At 37.0% G+C, this 17,676-nt stretch overlaps 14 protein-coding genes across 14 annotated transcripts, besides 1 other annotated feature; 7 read left to right on the top strand and 7 right to left on the bottom strand.

The window, feature by feature from the left end:
• Positions 1–142: 142 nt before the first annotated feature.
• On the top strand, positions 143–2,050 carry PRCAT00005955001 (uncharacterized protein; the record flags this gene model as incomplete). Its single annotated transcript, XM_062956064.1, has 1 exon — positions 143–2,050. One exon carries the CDS (start codon positions 143–145, stop codon positions 2,048–2,050), a length of 1,908 nt encoding a protein of 635 aa, XP_062812605.1.
• A 41-nt stretch (positions 2,051–2,091) lies between these two features.
• Positions 2,092–3,618, bottom strand: PRCAT00005954001 (uncharacterized protein; the record flags this gene model as incomplete). The annotated part of the gene is made up of 1 exon (XM_062956063.1): positions 2,092–3,618. The coding sequence occupies one exon, from the start codon at positions 3,616–3,618 to the stop codon at positions 2,092–2,094; it is 1,527 nt and encodes a 508-aa protein (XP_062812604.1).
• Positions 3,619–3,743: 125 nt separating this feature from the next.
• PRCAT00005953001 (uncharacterized protein) lies at positions 3,744–4,700 on the top strand (the record flags this gene model as incomplete). The annotated part of the gene is made up of 1 exon (XM_062956062.1): positions 3,744–4,700. One exon carries the CDS (start codon positions 3,744–3,746, stop codon positions 4,698–4,700), a length of 957 nt encoding a protein of 318 aa, XP_062812603.1.
• A 485-nt stretch (positions 4,701–5,185) lies between these two features.
• Positions 5,186–6,169, top strand: PRCAT00005952001 (diacylglycerol kinase; the record flags this gene model as incomplete). The annotated part of the gene is made up of 1 exon (XM_062956061.1): positions 5,186–6,169. One exon carries the CDS (start codon positions 5,186–5,188, stop codon positions 6,167–6,169), a length of 984 nt encoding a protein of 327 aa, XP_062812602.1.
• Positions 6,170–6,272: 103 nt separating this feature from the next.
• Positions 6,273–6,905, bottom strand: PRCAT00005951001 (uncharacterized protein; the record flags this gene model as incomplete). The annotated part of the gene is made up of 1 exon (XM_062956060.1): positions 6,273–6,905. The coding sequence occupies one exon, from the start codon at positions 6,903–6,905 to the stop codon at positions 6,273–6,275; it is 633 nt and encodes a 210-aa protein (XP_062812601.1).
• Positions 6,906–7,174: 269 nt separating this feature from the next.
• On the top strand, positions 7,175–7,576 carry PRCAT00005950001 (uncharacterized protein; the record flags this gene model as incomplete). The annotated part of the gene is made up of 1 exon (XM_062956059.1): positions 7,175–7,576. One exon carries the CDS (start codon positions 7,175–7,177, stop codon positions 7,574–7,576), a length of 402 nt encoding a protein of 133 aa, XP_062812600.1.
• A 357-nt stretch (positions 7,577–7,933) lies between these two features.
• On the top strand, positions 7,934–8,920 carry PRCAT00005949001 (uncharacterized protein; the record flags this gene model as incomplete). Its single annotated transcript, XM_062956058.1, has 1 exon — positions 7,934–8,920. One exon carries the CDS (start codon positions 7,934–7,936, stop codon positions 8,918–8,920), a length of 987 nt encoding a protein of 328 aa, XP_062812599.1.
• A 66-nt stretch (positions 8,921–8,986) lies between these two features.
• Positions 8,987–9,613, bottom strand: VPS24 (ESCRT-III subunit protein; the record flags this gene model as incomplete). The annotated part of the gene is made up of 1 exon (XM_062956057.1): positions 8,987–9,613. The coding sequence occupies one exon, from the start codon at positions 9,611–9,613 to the stop codon at positions 8,987–8,989; it is 627 nt and encodes a 208-aa protein (XP_062812598.1).
• A 57-nt stretch (positions 9,614–9,670) lies between these two features.
• Positions 9,671–9,727: a sequence feature (Short protein (PRCAT00005947001, CUM68226.1) was converted to a misc_feature.).
• A 147-nt stretch (positions 9,728–9,874) lies between these two features.
• On the top strand, positions 9,875–10,318 carry PRCAT00005946001 (uncharacterized protein; the record flags this gene model as incomplete). The annotated part of the gene is made up of 1 exon (XM_062956056.1): positions 9,875–10,318. One exon carries the CDS (start codon positions 9,875–9,877, stop codon positions 10,316–10,318), a length of 444 nt encoding a protein of 147 aa, XP_062812597.1.
• Positions 10,319–10,348: 30 nt separating this feature from the next.
• Positions 10,349–11,437, bottom strand: RFC5 (replication factor C subunit 5; the record flags this gene model as incomplete). The annotated part of the gene is made up of 1 exon (XM_062956055.1): positions 10,349–11,437. One exon carries the CDS (start codon positions 11,435–11,437, stop codon positions 10,349–10,351), a length of 1,089 nt encoding a protein of 362 aa, XP_062812596.1.
• A 403-nt stretch (positions 11,438–11,840) lies between these two features.
• On the bottom strand, positions 11,841–12,398 carry MXR1 (peptide-methionine-S-sulfoxide reductase; the record flags this gene model as incomplete). Its single annotated transcript, XM_062956053.1, has 1 exon — positions 11,841–12,398. The coding sequence occupies one exon, from the start codon at positions 12,396–12,398 to the stop codon at positions 11,841–11,843; it is 558 nt and encodes a 185-aa protein (XP_062812595.1).
• Positions 12,399–12,613: 215 nt separating this feature from the next.
• On the bottom strand, positions 12,614–14,692 carry UBP13 (ubiquitin-specific protease; the record flags this gene model as incomplete). Its single annotated transcript, XM_062956052.1, has 1 exon — positions 12,614–14,692. The coding sequence occupies one exon, from the start codon at positions 14,690–14,692 to the stop codon at positions 12,614–12,616; it is 2,079 nt and encodes a 692-aa protein (XP_062812594.1).
• Positions 14,693–14,989: 297 nt separating this feature from the next.
• Positions 14,990–15,862, bottom strand: PRCAT00005942001 (uncharacterized protein; the record flags this gene model as incomplete). The annotated part of the gene is made up of 1 exon (XM_062956051.1): positions 14,990–15,862. The coding sequence occupies one exon, from the start codon at positions 15,860–15,862 to the stop codon at positions 14,990–14,992; it is 873 nt and encodes a 290-aa protein (XP_062812593.1).
• A 286-nt stretch (positions 15,863–16,148) lies between these two features.
• Positions 16,149–17,225, top strand: PRCAT00005941001 (uncharacterized protein; the record flags this gene model as incomplete). The annotated part of the gene is made up of 1 exon (XM_062956050.1): positions 16,149–17,225. The coding sequence occupies one exon, from the start codon at positions 16,149–16,151 to the stop codon at positions 17,223–17,225; it is 1,077 nt and encodes a 358-aa protein (XP_062812592.1).
• Between the last annotated feature and the right edge of the window lie 451 nt (positions 17,226–17,676).

Raw genomic sequence — 17,676 nt, 5'->3', positions numbered from 1 at the left:
CCCCTCTAAACTGTAATTACTAGCATTTTTTTTTTTTTACGGTTTTGCCGAGAAGGTAGCATGACGGGATCGAAGTAAACATTCGACTCTCAATCTCAGGTGATATACTCGTTAACATATAAAAAAAGACTACAGAAACATAATGAGTTCAAAAAGAAAAACTCCTGGAAGCTCAAGCTCTTCTTCAAAGAAGCAAAAAAGAGCGTTTTCACAGGATGAGCTAAAGCAGTTTCATAATTCAACTTTGAAATTGGTCAACGAATTAAGAGCTGATAACGATAGGCCTTTGACTGAACCTTTTATAAAATTACCCTCTAAGAAATTATACCCAGACTATTATGTCGTGATCACTAGTCCTATTACTATTTCTGATATTCAGAAGAAGGCATCCAAAGGAAAATATTCAGAAAATCCCGAAGAGTTCTTGAGTGATTTTAAATTACTTCACGACAATGCTTTAGCATATAATGACCCGGAGTCCTGGATTGTTGCTGATGCTTCCAGAATATACGAGTTCGTTGATGATCAAGTTAAAAGCTTCGAGGAATCACATGGAGCGCCCGAAGAACCGTCACCTCTTTCAAAAGATTCAAAAAAGGCTAAGAAGAGCCACAAGAAGGAAGCCGATCACATAGAACCTGAAAACAAATCTTTGGAATTAACTTTTAATAATCTTTCTGGTATTTGTAAAACTCTAGTCAAGGAGGTCGCCGATCATGAGTTTCCTGAAATCGGCGTTATCAGTGGACCATTCATGGACGATATAGACCCCAAAGAGTACCCGGAGTACTTCAAAGTTATTAAAAAGCCTACTTCCTTCAACAATGTACTTAATAAATTAGACAAAGGAAAAATTTTATCCTCCAAAGTATCCATTTTAGACAATCTACAGAGGTTTTATGATGCAACCTCGGCCATATTCACAAATGCACAGACATTCAACGACCCATCTTCATTAATTCATCAAGATTCCGTGAAGCTTCAAAATTTCTTTGAAGAAAAGTTCAATGATGTTAAGTCAAAAGCGGAGGAGATTAGAGAAAGAAAGAATAAGTTGAAATTGAAAGTGAAGAATCCCGAAAGTAAAGATCAAGCACCAGCAAAAGTTAAGCTAAGCTTAAAACTCAAATCCTCGGAGGAAAAGTCTCCCGATGTCCCTAAAAAGCGCTCAAACAAAGGTATTGAAGTGAAAAATGAAGATGAAATTGAACCAGCTGAAAAAGATGAAATAGACGAAGGATCAGTGCAATCTTCTGTGGAAGATGAAAAGGAGAAGAACGCAAAAGAGGTATATTCGGATGATCCTGAGAAAAACTTATCACTGAAAAGTGAACTTTTGATGTCTGCTCCTTCTAATGTTATGGGCAAGTCACCGCCGTGTATTCCAGAATCAGAAGCAATCATACAAGGTGTTTCGTTATCTACATCCCTTTCACATGTCTCACAACTCACGCAGCTGGCCTATCAACAGATCCAACAAGTGCAAAGCTCTGTTTCGCTTTCTAAAATACAAGCTTTTAAGCAGAGTTTGTTCCCCATGCATTCATTCTCTTCTGCAGTAACTATGTTTGATTACAAGTTTAAAGCCAATGGCTATGCATCACTGTCTTATACTCTCTCATTAGCACCAGACACGTCTTCATTTTTGAGCTTAAAAATTTCATTGCATTCATTGCTTTGTCATGTCAAGAAGCCGGATTTAGCGAATGGCCAAACCTATGTTGGTATGGGATCGAATGAAGAGTTCCAGTGCAGCTTACACGTGAATGAGGATGAGGTTACGAATAGTGGAGAGTTCTTTGAAGATAGAGAAAATGGGAAAGAGGATTTGCTCGGCATACTGTATGATTTGAAGCTAAGCTATGGTTTAAATATACTTTCCTTCGAATGCAAAGTTGCACCTTCTTTAAGCAAAAAAATTAAGAAATCCCCACCGAAAGAAGAAAGCGATGAGATATCAGGGCGGCATACGAGGCACCAGCTCCAGCAAATGAAGATGTCATGGGACGTTGAGCAGGTGAAGTTTTTTGTGATATGTAATAGTGTGTAAGATATAGTTTAAATAATATATCATTTCACTCGGTCCTGAAATTACTTCCCTATACAAAAACTGGAAAAGACTACACCCAAAATTTCTTCAACACCAACACCTTCTCCAGTTATCTTACCGATACCTTCTATAGACTGTTTTAAGCACTCAGATGCTAAGACTATGTCATCTTCTTTCTTCCAAATAAAAAACTGATTAAACCCATGAAGGATGTCATTTTCTATCAAGTCCTGAATTCGATTTGAAACAACTATAGGATCTGATTCAGAACTCAATGCAAGTGATTTGAATTCGGTAGTTATTGCTTCTGTTAATCCAGGTATACCACGACCTGTAATACTAGAAACGAAAAAGAACTTGCTCTTCGGTAGATCGAGAATTGAGCTATACTTCTTGAGTATAGTTTCTCGTTGATTGGGCCCATTTAAAAGATCTTCTTTATTCAAAACCACTAAAAACTTCTTATTTTCTTTCTTAAGTAAGTCAATGTGGTCAACAAGATCGCCTATTTCATCGAACTGGTCCACAGGTAAAACTAAGAGCACAAAATCTCCGAGCAATGATTTATTCTTTGCTCTTTTTATACCTTCTTCCTCAATAGGGTTCGCTGTCGATAGTGATCTTATCCCAGCTGTATCTCCAACAACAACCTTATAACCATTAATATCCAAAGGAATGTCAATGATATCTCTGGTAGTACCAGCTATTTCACTTACAATTGCTGCATCTTTGTTGGCAAGGAAATTCAACAAGGAAGATTTCCCAGCGTTAGGAGGTCCTACCAATGTTAGTTTTATACCTTTTAGCAAAATCTCAGAACCTTGAACCTTTCTTAAATAGGCCTTCATTTCTTCGGATAATTTAGTTATATTACAACTCACCATTTCAAACAATGCATCAACTTCTTCAATATCATGGTCTTCCCCAAAGTCAATTACAGTTGTCATTAAGGCAATATTTTGGACTATCTGTTCCCTCCATTTGTGAAATAATTGCTTAGTGCCTCCGGTTGATGATACCAAGGCTGCAATCCTTTGTGACTCTGTTTCAGCGTTTATGACGTCTCTTATGCCTTCAATTTCCGTTAAATCAAACTTGCCATTAATAAATGCCCTTCTAGAAAACTCTCCATGCTCCGCATATCTAAGATATATTCCTTTTGACGGTTCATGCAAGTCTTTAATTGCCTTTATAACAGATCTTATTATAGCTACTCCTCCATGAAGGTGAAACTCAAGAAGGTTTTCTCCAGTATATGAATTTGGCAGCTCAAAAAATATGGTTAAAGCTTCATCGAGAAGAATACCACTAGTTGGCGAATATAATTTCTTCACGGTAGCCTTACGAGGATCTGGAATTCTTTTGGATTTCGTGAGTTTATCGAATACATAAGTAGATTGTGGTCCTGACACCCTAACTACGCCTATGGCAGATGTTCCAAATTTTGTGGATAAAGCATAGATTGTAGGTTGCGTAATCGAATTGACCGAATAGAATCTTTTGGTCTTTAAAATACAATTTCCAATCTTGTTAAAGTATTGAATATGTCGTATTATGTTTACTGTCATCTGTATAAGCTGATTAAATGACTGGTATGAAAACTAGATCTTGTCTCATCGCAAAAATCTCATGATGACTTCATATTGAAAAATATGTATAATCTATATTTTAGTCATCAACTCTTCCGATCAAAATGTACATAACAGAGTCCAGGCTACTAAGTAAAGGCATATCTTCGCTACGTGTACCATTGTTTAGAGGGCTTCATAATTCGAGAATAAACTTGCATGAAAACCCTTTAGGATTACCAAAGATAGGGTCCCGTAACGGTGGTGATGGAGAAGCTAAACGCATGTCTAGAGGATTGCCTGTAAAGAAAAGAATAGCAAATGTTGACAGGGTGATATTGGTATCATCAGCCAAAGGTGGAGTTGGAAAATCTACAGTTGCAGCTAATCTTGCTCTTGCATTACAAGCCAATGGCAAACGGGTTGGGCTTTTAGATGCCGACCTCTTTGGGCCGTCAATTCCACGATTACTAAATTTATCCTCAGAACCTCGTTTAACTGATGATGGTAAGCTATTACCGCTTTCAAATTATGGGATTGAGTCGATGTCGATGGGATACATGATAAGTCCAGATAATGCAGTTGTATGGAGAGGATTGATGGTCATGAAAGCTATGCAACAACTCTTGTTCGAAGTTGAATGGTCTCCGTTAGACTATTTGGTCATTGACATGCCACCCGGTACCGGTGATACCCAGCTTACTATAAGTCAGCAAATTAAAATTGATGGAGCTGTTATAGTCACGACTCCGCAAGAAATAGCTCTCCTAGATGCTGTTAAAGGTGTGACAATGTATAATAAGGTTCATGTACCTATATTGGGTATTGTCAAAAACATGGCTTTCTACGTGTGTCCTCATTGCAGCCATGAAGCACATATATTTGGTACAGACAGTGTTGAAAGAGAAGCTAAAAGATTGAACATTGAAATACTTGGTTCAATCCCCTTAAATGAAGAAATTAGTGCACAAGCAGACGCAGGCAAGCCTATTGTTGTTAGTGATCCCAAGTCTCCACTTTCCACGCCATATTTTGAAATTGCAAAACAGGTCATGTCATCTTGCGATGAAGTGAATAAGTAATGAGGCTCTATGGTATTGGTCAAGATATATACTTTTTATAAACTTTTCTTCAATTGGCCATCATAGTTTTTGAATGCTGATTCAGCCACTATTTTTCAGTCGTCTTCACTAACAAGAGAAAAGTTTATAATGTAAAAAGATATTTTGCAATTGTGTTTCTAGGTCCAACTCTATACATGTAGATATGTCGCCCTAAGTAACATTCAAATTAAGACCTATACTTTCTCAGAGACAATTAGGAGTTAATAGCTAATATGCTTTCATTCATATAGCATGACTTTCAATATTATAAATGTTTGAGTGATCGTCTCAACTCTTATCGGTTTGGTATTTATGTATCACGTCACCAAAGTGCGCTTTTGTACGATATTATGAGAATTGTAAGATCAGGAAAAATATTTTTTATACAAATATTGAGATCGATTAATTTAACTTTGACTAAGGTAAACATAGTCAAGCCGTAATTCATTTCTTGAGCTAAAGTCATGGCTTTTGGTATCCAGCTTCCATCTACACCGACGTCTCAACGCACTTTAAGGCTGAAGCCAGGGACACCTAAACTTAGGCCAGACAAAACAATTTTGGATTTTGACAATGATGGTTCTTACGTAGAAGAGGAGGATGCCACTTACACGGAATCCATAAATATTAGTGCCGATGAATTTGAAAGTGATAATATTGATCTTGATGATGAAGTCATTGAGGTTGAAGCCGAGGTTGTTGATATCCAAGAGACCACTGAAAAAGATGGCACGTCCCCTAAAAGGCACAGTGAGAGACTGTCGTTACAGAAGTTTTTGGTAAAGCATGAAATACCTAGAAAAGTATTTCATTCATCCATTGGATTTGTCACTCTATACTTGTATTCCATCGGTATGAATCCAAACCAGTTGCTTCTTCCCTTCTGTACTATATGTGGAATTATTTTTACAAGTGACTTTCTTCGCTTAAGGAACCCAGGATTTAACAAAGCCTTTGTGAAAAACTTTTGGTTTATAATAAGAGACAACGAAGTCAATTCTTACAATGGAACCTTTTGGTATATATTGGGAATAATACTAGTAACGCTATTTTTATCCAAGGACATGTTGGTGATGAGCGCAGTATTGTTAAGCTGGGCGGATACGTCTGCTTCGACTTTCGGTAGACTCTACGGAAAATATACTTTTCAAATTAGAAAGGGAAAATCATTTGCTGGATCTGCTGCGAGCTTTATTACAGGCGTATTCAGCTCTTATTTATTTTATGGTTATTTTGTGACAAAGTATGGACCAAAGGTTGATAGTCCAGGTGAAATTGCATGGACACCGGAAACCAGTAAATTAAATCTTTTCTGGTACTCGCTTGCATGCGGATTGATTGCAAGTGTATCCGAATTTATAGATTTGTTTGGTTTGGATGATAACTTCACCATTCCCGTCTTGAGCGGTTCATTCCTCTTTGGACTTGTAAAGTTGTTTCATAATTAATTTTTTCGTCAAGAATTGAGTGCACTTTTAGAAATACTATTTAGAAGGCTTATTTCATTATATCATTATATCATTCTGCCTATTTAACATAACTAAACTGGTTTCAATCCTTAATAGAATGCCTAATCTTCATAAATTCGTCATAGCTACAGGACTCTTTCAAACCGTCATATCTTTGTAAATCGAGCCAACCTTCTCTCAAGCCTTTGTTATAAAATTCGACTACAGCCTTCAGACCTACCCCCCTAAAATCCGCCTTTTTTAAGAGATAGTACAACGTTGTTACCTTATCCCACTTTTGTTCCTCAGCGACTTGAGGAAGAAATGTACCTGAGAAGTATTCTTCATCATAAGTAAAAGACAACTGTAATCCGTGCTTCCCAATTTGCCAGTCCGTACAAGTTTCAATCTTTCTGAAGTCATCAAGCAATGTAATAGATGCCTCTAAGCTTTCAAGTTCTGAAGTTTTTATTGGAGAAAACCGTGTGTCTTGAAGTGCTGCTGTCAAAGCAAATTGTTTTGTCCCAGATTCAAGTGGGAGTGATCTGAACGTACCAATGCAACCTCTTAAGTCATGATTCTTGTTCCATGTAACGAACAAGGGCGATTTCAGAGGAAGATCTGAGACCGACTCGTTAAGCTTTTTAAAATAAGTAGAAAATGTAACAGGATCAGAATCTGGTACTAATCTATTGAGCAAGCATTCAAAAGCCCAACAGCACAAGGCTTTAGACATATCAAAATCCTTTCAACTTAAGAGTTTAGCTCAATTAAAAAAGATTGAATTTTGCAAAATGAAGCTATATACCTATTTTCTTGGAATTGACAGCTTAGTTAATGGTAATTTTGGTATGATATGTAGGCATAAGGAGACGTACGAGATAAGATTAAAAGAATTCAGTTTGTGTCACTTTGGTATTCTTTCTTCTCGGCCTTTAACGATTAGTTCGCTTCTCAGTATAAACGAACTTTCCTTATAGCTAACAGGGAGAACTTTGCTAAAACATGGGGATTTGCTTATCTTGCCTTCGTGGAGAAGATTATGAGGGTGAAGGAAATGAGGAGTCCTCTTTGCTTCGAAACCAAAGCTTTTACTACAACGACAACTTGCAAGAGGAACTGCTTTTAAAAGAACAACAGAGACAACAAGAGCTCAATGGTATAGTAAATGACTTATCCGGAAGCTTGATTGACGTGACCTCCTTTTTGAGCAACTCTTCTCGCTTAGGAACTCCTAATATGAATTATTCCATGACCGCAAGCAGTAGTGACTTTGACAAAACTAGTCCTACAACACTAGGAAAAGAAGAGAAACTTCAGATATTGAAAGATTTAGAGGATTTGGATGAGTCTGTAAAACAAAAGTGTAAAGTGAACTCAAGTGGTACTTTATTCTTAGAGTTTTGAGTAATTATCTACCTCACTGAAGATCTTCTTGCATAATGACTACAAATATTTTGGGAAAGCATATTGTCACTAAAAGAAGGTTTTCTCTTTGATCCTTTCAATCATAAACAAGTGAACTCTAATTGTTAGGTGGGCCCCGAATGAAATTTGACCACAAATGCGCCATTCACGAGGCTCTTTGTGGCGATGTAACTCTTTCATGCATAATAGTTTTGAGGACGTGCTGTTTGTGGATAGACTTGACCTAAAGTTTGCAATCATACTTAAAAAGGATTAACACTTTTTATCCCTTTACATCTTAAGTATACGCTTGATTAATCGACTTCAAGTAAAAACGCCAATTCTAAATTGTAATCTATGAGGGTTCAATTGATTACAAATTTCTGTTCAGTGACTTTGTTCATATCCTCTAGCAATGCGATTGGTTTGGGGCTTGCAGACCTATATGCTAAAAATCGTGAATTTTCCGGTGATTTTTTGGATAGGCTTAGTAAACGAATTGAAAACGATATTACGTCTGAACGTCTCTTGATACCCGAACCTGAAGTCATGAATCACGGAAGTGATATGAAATTTCGAATTGAAGCATTTAAACCTGAAATTCCTGGTTCGGACCAATACCAAGCTTCTGGTAGGAAATCTAACAAAGGAGAGATGCAGAAGGACGACGCTATCAATGCAAAAATAGAGAGGGCTGCAACTCATTTAGACGAGAATACAGAAGGTACATATGCGCCGCTTCATGGAAGAAGTGAGGAAATGGTTTCTCATGAAGTGCCAAGCTCTCTAAATGAGATAGAAGCGCATCAATTTGAAAATATACCTTTATCCCCTAGATCTGAAGTACCATCTAAGGAGTTCGAAGATGAGCGGCTGGGTGGAGAATTGCAGGATCATGATATATCATCGTATCATCTCGAAGGGTCTTCTGCTGCTCAAGACATTAATGAAGATAAAAGTGACCAGGGTCACTTATCACTTGAAGAAAAATCAAGTAAATCGAAGTTGGACCGAGGGAGTGTTTCCTCAGAGAGCTCTGGAGGAGCCCAATCAAAGATGGATGGAAATTCCGAATTGAGTAGCCTGAAAGACTACGGTCAGGATACTGTCAATGCGGCACTTTTTTTCAATAGAGGAAGAAATTTACGAAAGGTCGGTGGAACAAAGAAAAAGACAATGGGTCCCAGACCCGTCGTTCCTTTAAAACCTGTCGTTAGATTTTCAAGCGAGGGAAATGCTTCATATCCTTTATCGTTGAACCCTGAAGTTTCATTTGGATTACGTATGTGCACTTCTATTCCAAAAATATTTATTGCTATAATAGGTATTCTCTTAACATGCTAATTAAGCTTCCTGATATAGATGTTATACCAAAAGAATGATAAAACAACCCTTTTGTTAATTAAGTTTTTACTCCTGTAGTGCTTTCAACCTTTCTCTCATCTCATCTAGGGCTTCTGTATCTTCATCCATTCCTTGCGGTGCTTCAATTTCTTGCTTCTCAGGGGTTTCTTCAATCTGCGTGCTTGGAACCTCACTGCCAACTTTGGACAATTGATCCTTCGTCAAGTTCTCTATTATCTTATCAATTTCTTCATTTGATTCACCTTCTAGTTCATCATCCTCGAATTCTAGGTCAACCATGTCATCCATCATCTCATTAATTACCCCAGCCTTCATCAATTCTTTAGATAACTCCTGCATTGTGCCTGTTATAGCTCCAAGGTGGACCAACTGATTAACATCTTTCATTACGGCAGTCAGCGACTGCAATGAGTTTGTTAATTTGTTCATCTGCCACTGCTCATTTACTGACATATTTATAGAATCTATCCTTGTTCTTGATGTATATAATTTATTATATTGTCTGTTGATGTGAACAAGCTCTTTGGCATATATCTTGGCACTCTTCATATCTTTCTGCTTGACTGCTTTCTTTATTAATGTTTCCGTCTTCTTTTTTAAAGGTACAAGCTGATTCATTGACCTGTCAAGCTCCCTTTTATTTTTACGAAGTAACAGATTAATCTTCCTCATCTAGTAACGTTAGAACATCATCTCCAAGAAATCAATGTATATTAATATAATTAAATTTTATCTTACCTGTTCTTGGGGGTCAGGACCCCAAATTGCCGTCTTGATATAGTTCATCGGATGTAAATAAAGATGCTAGTTACCTATTGTAACCTGGTTTAATATTTAATTTTGATAATGCACAGAATAATATTCGAGAAACGACCCTTAAAAGTCCTTAATAATAAGTATATTTTTTAAGTAAAGAGCACACACAAGATACAAATGAGCGAGTTGACTGGGTTTCAAAAGGTCATTTTGACCTTATTGGCATTCATATTTCCTCCTTTACCAGTCTTTATGTTGAATAATTATGTGGTATTTAGTAAGGAAATGTTACTCTCAGTTTTATTGACAATACTTGGTCATCTTCCTGGAGTCTTGTATTCAATATTTTATATCTTTGTTGAGTTTCCTAAGCAGAATCGTTCAACTGAAGGCTACATTCAGATAACTGATGATGAAGAAACAAATATAAGAGCAGCTCCAAGATCAACAACTGGAGAGAATTCGTCGCCTTCGGAGTCGAGACTTGGAACATCTAACGTCGAAAGTGCACCTCTCGTGCAGAATTCTTCTGAGGATGAACCACCTAACTACGAAGAGATTGCTGGTTCCAGCAAACCTAATGTTCGGGATTCCAAAGACAACAAAGTCCAGCACCAGTAAATTAGAATATTTACGTAAATATATATGATTTCAACTGTTTTCCAATACTATCATTGCTTTAGCAGCGAATCCTTCCAAATGAAAAATGCTTTTTGAGCCCAAACTTAATCTCTCGTCAAATACTGCAGCTATTGCAACCAAATTGTCAATAGCAGTGTCCGACTTACAAGTCTTGATTAAATCGAACAATAAATTCTTCAATATTATCCTAGCTGGAATGCAATGAGATAAAAGTTCGTAAAATACGACCCTAATCTTAGCAAGCGATGCGACCGTCCTTGATTTATTCATAGTGTCAGCAATACTTTTGATTATTGTCTCCCAGTCTAAATCAATTATTGAAAGTTTTCCTTGCACATTGATAGTTTCATTTTGCATTGCGACAGTTTCAAAGCTGAGTAATGACCTTCTTAAATTTCTATTAGAATGATTAGCAATTAGTTTTAAGAATCCCTTGATTTCTGACTCGTTTGACGAGCTAAATTTTACTGATTCTTTCTTTCCAATGTGATACAAAATATCACTTATATCATCAGTACTTGGACTTGGAATTCTGATTAAAAGTGTCCTAGATTTTATCGGGGGGATTATGTTGGATATGGAATTGCTCACTAAGATAAATCTTATATTCGAGGAGTACTTTTCCATGGTTCTTCTGAGAGCTGCCTGGGCATCTCTGCTCAACGAATCAGCTTCATTGATAACGACGATTTTGAATCTATGCTTGGTTCTTGAGTTTACTGCACTACTGAAGTCTACCTGCTCAGTAGAGGCCACGTCCTTAAGTAAATCTTGAATTACCACCCTATCATTGTTTCCCATATCAGATGGTGTAATTTCTAAGTGATAAGGTGAGCTTAGTACATTGAATTCCAATTTTCTGTTTGACGGAGTGACAAATGTTTTCACATCAATCTTCAATTTGTCGACTTGCGATCCAAAAATTTCATTTAATGTAGCATAGATTCGTGTTTTCTTACCACTCCCACTCGGTCCGTAAATTAAAAGATGAGGAAAATCACCAGATTTTGAAAGAGCCTTTAAGTTTTGAGAAATATGATGGTGATATGATAGATGGTCAAGTGTCTTTGGTCTGTATTGATCAACCCACAACGACATTCTGATTTTCTTTTGACGTAATCACAAAGTACGAGTGATTAATAAACTTTATTGAAACTTGATTTGACGCGTATATATTTTCAAAACTGAATATTGAATACTACAATAATTAAATAACGAGAAAATACACACTTAACTAAATTGAAGAAAGAAAGCTTAAGCTGCGTCCTGTCACCAGCTGTTTGCTAGTAAGGAGATTTATCAATATTGTGCTTTTGTTTTTTTGCTTTTTTTGCTTTTTTTAAGTTCTTTCTTTTTTGGCTTCTTTTATACTCTGGTGGTTGTTCCTTTTTTTTTTAGGGGGACTATTGTAGTATTCGAAAAGCAAATAAATACTTACATGAGATATTGGTATATTGCTTGATGTGTATGCTTGAAGTTTTTGCTTCTCTGTCTGATGGGCTCAAGCCATTGGCTTAGTTCTCAAAAAGTGAGTAGGGCATTCATATCCACTAGGATTCTTTTTCAAGTATTGCTGGTGGTAATCCTCTGCATCATAGAATGTTCTGATAGGCTCAATAATTGTTGTGATTTGGTGGTTTGGATACCAAGTCTTTTGCATTTCTTCTTTTACTTGTAATGCTATTTTATTATCTTCCTCACTGTGAGTGAAAATAGCTGACCGATATTGAGTCCCGACATCTGGTCCCTGTGCATTGAGAGTTGTAGGATTATGCATTCTGAAAAATATTTGAAGTAACTCTTTGAGGTTCAATACAGATGGCTCATATGATATTTGAACGCATTCAGCAAAATTAGTGGTACCAGAGCAAACTTGCTGATAGTTGACTTTTCCGAAACTACTGATACCATTTGCATATCCAACCTTGATATCTACTATGCCGTTATCTCTGTAACGCTTTCTGAAAAACAGCTCCACTCCCCAGAAGCATCCAGCTGCCAAGGTGATTAACTGTGACGAAGGCGTGGTCTTGAGAGTAGGTGAAACTTGACTTGCCATGTTTAAAAACGAAAAGAACAATTACTCAATAAAACTTATTTCTATTAACCAATGAATTGAATTGTATTTAGTGATCCTCCACTTTGTTTATTTAGTATAAAACTTAAAAATATATATTGCGTTAGTCATCAGGAAACTTGGGGACATCTCATATCTCGGGATATCACGATATCACCGACGTTAAAAAAAAAGTTCGGAACGGTCATAGGAAAAATTTATTTTCTCTTAAACCCAAAGATAGATTTTCTCTTCTCTGAATTACTACCAGAGCTTCCTATACTTCCCCTACGCTCCTCATTTGTATCTGTTCTAGTCTCCCTCCTCTTTAAGCCACCCACCCATGTCTTTTTATCTTTCTCTTTCATCACTGGATTGGATTTAGTATCTGGCTTTTCCTCTTTATGACCATTCAATCTAGAATTCTTCCTAAATAATGCAGGTTTTTTTGCTATTTCGGGGGTATCTTTATTGGAGCCCACAGTTCCTGTAGAAGCCGTATCAGAGTTGAGATCTTCATCAACTTCCTTAGTTGAAATCTTACTTGAAAGAGAATCATTGCGTTGAGCTTCAAGCTGCTGAAATAAGCAAAACTCTTCGCCGTTGTAAAGTTCACCTGGATTGAAACCAAAGTCCACAGTATCAACATCAGAAGGTTCCTGTGGGTTTTGGTTCCTCGTGTAAAACAAAATATATGCGCTAGCAAGACCTGGACCATCGCCAAAAAATCGCATTACGTACGAATCCTCTACTAGTTCAACTGTTTCGTCATCAAAAAGAAGCCATAATCCTGATTTCACTTTGCAGATGGCAACATAGTGGCCATGCATAGGTCCTCCGCCGATATGGATAACAAGAGCATAAAGTTCATATAGAGTGAGTTCTTTCTCGTCGTCAGTGGTATTAAACAATCTCAATTTAAATGGGTAGCTGATCGAATCAAAAAGCTTCACCAATTTGTCGAGACCTTCATCATACTTGAATCTTTTAAAATTTATAACAAGAACTTCCGGTAGTCTCTTTAGTTTTATGGTTTTTGTTGCTTCTTGAAGAGAGGAACAAGTGTTACAGTAAAACTTATTCTGACTAGACAAGATCTCCAGCTTGGAAAAATTATTCAAGGAATAGGTTAATGAGTAAGAGCTCTCACCTGGGGGTATATCTATAGATAAATCAAGAAAGCATTCATTCATTGCAGTTATGGTCTCACATGAAAGACATTTGGTCTCATTTGTAATCAATCCTTGAAAAATCTTGTTGCACCAATTATTCTCAGCTCCCAATTCATCATTCAAGCTCTCTATAATTTCATTGATCAAATAGTTGAAGAATTCATGAGCATCGTGGTGCATATTTTGTGGTCTAAACAAAAAGTTCTTCTCTTTTAGCTTATTTATGAAGTATGACGGACAAACCACCCCTGTAGTCGACTTATTTTCCACCATGCTTTCAAATAAATCTCTTAAGGCATATAATAATGCCGAATTATCAGATTGTTGGCTAGGTAATTGTAAAGATGTGTCTAGATTTATGATAGGGCCATTTATGAGTGCTGACCTCTTGCGCTGATCGGAAGAGGGACTAGGATTGAAAGGATTTATAGGATGGGTCAAAAAGGTCTCAGGAAAAGGAATACCAACAATAACAATGCTCGAATGAGAGCTGACTGAACCTTCTAGTTGAACTTGTTGTTGGCTATCGTTATTCAAAAGAAGCGAAGAGCTCTGAGAATAATCATTTCTGTTATTTGCGTTAGCCATATCTGTAATAGGCCTAGTTACAAAGACCTGTAAATCCTGGAAATCGGAGTTTTTGAAGATCCTAAGGCGTTGATCTAAGCCTAAAGCTTCACAATTCTTTGCTTCCACAAGATAAGAGTTCTTTTTATTATCATCATTCAAACTTCCCAATGATGATTGGCCATTACCATCGCTATTCGAAGAATTGAACTTAATGCCAAAAATTGAACCCTTTCTGCTCGATTTGGGCCTTTCGTCGGCGTTGTTGCTACTAACAGATGTGGCACTAGGTGGATATACCTTTCCTTGCTCTTTAGCCTTTTTTGCAAGTAGCTGCTCATATTTGGTAGTGAAGCTATGTGGTTTGACGCCATTGACGACCAACTTGGGTTCGTGTTTAGTTGTTTTATGTGTAATTAAATGATATCTAAATGACTCTGAGTAATACAAGCATTGTAGTATTGAATTACAATAACATGTGTTTCCAAAGTTTTCCATCCCAAAGATCTTGTTGGAGCCATCACCAAAAGGTAAAACCTCTTCAGTAGACAGCGGCATTATGAGCTGAACCTTTCGTTGCACGAGAATGTACCTTAGTAGAAACTTTTGAGAACAGAAGCACTCAAAAGTTCGGGATAATATCAAATCAGACATATAAATTTTTGAGTACTACTGAGGAACCTGAAAAGTTTACTACACTGAGAGAGATTCGTTTTAATATACTCGTGATCAAAGCCCATCCATTAGGTGACTAAGAGAGAAAGCTCAGCTACTATTGCTATTATATACTTCATATTTGGCTCTTCAATATTCTAATTTGGTTTCTTATTTAACTAATTTAAATAGAAAGTTAGATTACCCTTCAAGAGCATATCCTAGATTCACTCCTTCAAATTCTCTAGATAATATTCTTAATTTGTCAGCCAACAACTCCATGTTATCATTTTCAGGCTTGAAGTTTGGGAGCCAATTAGCGACACCATGCTGCAAAACACCTTTAGCTCTAAACTTTCCATATTTTACATGACCATAAGATCCGTGAAGAGTCAAACGAAGATTCTTCGATGAATAAGTAGCACGATGTAAAATATTGGATTCGTAGAAAACAACGTCACCAGGCTTTAATTCGACAACAATTTGGTCACTTATAAACTCTTTTCTGTTGTCATTAGACGTTTTTTCACGCTCTTCTGGAGTCCTAACCCTTTTATGAGATCCAGGAACCACGATCAAGCATTTATCACTTGTAAGCGCTAAGTTGAATTGAGTTCCAGCAAACGGGTTCTCTAGCAACTGTTCAGCTTCCTCTTGCTCAGAAACTTCAGGTTTGATGTAGTCCCTGTGCCAGTCTAATTCAAAGTCAGTTAAAGGATTGATAAGCATGTTAAAGAGTTCCATGCATAAGCCATTTTTATCTGTCTGTAATATGTCACAAGCTATATCTAATATTTTGTCAGAAGAATAGCACTCTTGAAATGGTAAGGACATTTCCTTTAAATCTGGGTGCAAGAGACCATTCACGCCCCAAATATCCGGATTGAAATCCTTTGGCCATGGAGGAAATTGCTTTCCCCTGGTCCTGACCTGTGACCAATTTCCATCTCTGGCATACTTCACAACATCTTCTGCTGCTTTTTTATATTTTTCAATCTCTTCCTCAGTGAGAAAACCTCTCACAATCGTAAAACCTTGATCTGATAACTCGTCGTGATGAAAGCTTGAAACCATTTTTTTCTAGTCTACTTATAATGTATGCGACGTTTAGTTACAGACTAATCCAACAGAGTTGATAATGAGTATTTATATTCAAATTATGGAGATCTCATGTAACGTCGGGGCACCTTATCATGAATCCAATCCCGCAAATGTAACATTTTTTTAAGCGAAATGTGACATGCGCAAAATGTAACGTTAGTGCCAAATTTTTTTTTTTTTTGTTTAGACGTTACAGAGATAAAGGTTATTAATTGTTTAATATGACCTAACAAATAAACCATACGATTTTTAAACTAAAATGACAATTACTCTTAGATGGGGAGTCCTTGGTGCCGGGAATATTTCGTCTCAATTTGCGGGAGATTTAGTGCTGAATAATACAACTCCAAACCATGAGATTAATCATGTCATTGAATCAATTGGTTGTTCAAGCAAAGATAAGGGTGAAGCTTTCGTTGCCAAGTTAGAGATTTCAAAGAACAATAACTGCGGAGTTGAGCCTGTGATTGAACCTTATGATAATTTTTTCAAAAACTCTAACATTGATATTGTATATGTGGGAACCATCCACCCCTTACACAAGGAACATGTAACAGCTGCTCTTGAAAACGACAAGCACGTTTTGTGTGAGAAGCCAATGACAATGAATTCAAAAGATACGAAACAACTAATTGACTTAGCAATTAAAAAGAAAAAATATCTTATAGAAGGAGTCTGGACTAGATTTTTTCCAGCAATTGGAGCCTTGAGAAAATATATATTTGAAGAGAAGGTAATTGGTGAGGTTAGCAGGCTATTTGCAGACTTCAGTTATAATGCTCACTTTGAAAACATGCCACTGTCTACAAGAAGCAGGAACATTAATTTAGGTGCGGGTTCATTATTGGATATTGGCATCTATTCTGTGACATACGCTAGACTCTTGCTTGATTCGAAAGCTGCCCCCCACCAGACAAATTTCAAATTAAAATCGCTTATGACGATTGACCCTGAAGATGGTGTTGATCATAGCTCGTCTGTCTTAATCCGATATGATAATGGAAAGCAAGGAATTTTAACCTGCTCAGAGTACGTTCAAGGACCACAACCGTTTTTAAGACTTGAAGGTGCGAAGGGTCACGTCGAGATGCATGGAGCAAACCCAGCGAGAGCTGTAAAGTTTCGCATCATTTTCGATGATGGTTCTAAATCCATTGACTACGAGGACTCGTCTGACTTCACGGGTTTTATTTACGAGGCAGACGCGATAGCGAGAGACATTGACAGTGGAAAGCTTCAAAGTTCAATAATGCCACACGCTGAAACGTTATTGGTGGCAGACATGTTGGATTCCATCAGGCAAGAAAATGGCCTAGTCTATCCTCAAGATAACTAGTCTTTTACATACATGTATATGTATATATATAGATCGACACATTAAACTTCTACATTTCATATCTACGTTTACACTTCTCAGACCGCGACATTCTTGGATGCAGCCATATTGTGATACAAAATGGCCCTATTTTATCGTTACCACGTGATACAAATTCATCCCCTTATTTCTTCCGGTTATCATTAGTAATATCCGGCAAAATGCTTCTACTTGCGGCCATCTTGCACACGATAAATTTCTTGGCTAAAACGAAATACGATAGTTCCTATAAAACCCTGAGTCCGAAAGGCAGACCGAAACATTTCCAAATTTTCTTTGATAAGGATGCATCTTCATGTTAAACTTAAATTTCTCTGGCATTTCTTGGATTTTGTTAAGCTGCAGTATACTAAGTTAAAGAATCTACAAGATTCTTGAAACAGATCGAACGCAGGAGATTCCACAATAGTCG

This window comes from Priceomyces carsonii (assembly GCF_900007245.1).
Source record: "Priceomyces carsonii strain CBS4050 genome assembly, scaffold: Debaryomyces_carsonii_scaffold_7, whole genome shotgun sequence".
Lineage (NCBI taxonomy): Eukaryota > Fungi > Ascomycota > Pichiomycetes > Serinales > Debaryomycetaceae > Priceomyces > Priceomyces carsonii.
This window is presented reverse-complemented; position numbering and strand designations above follow the sequence as displayed.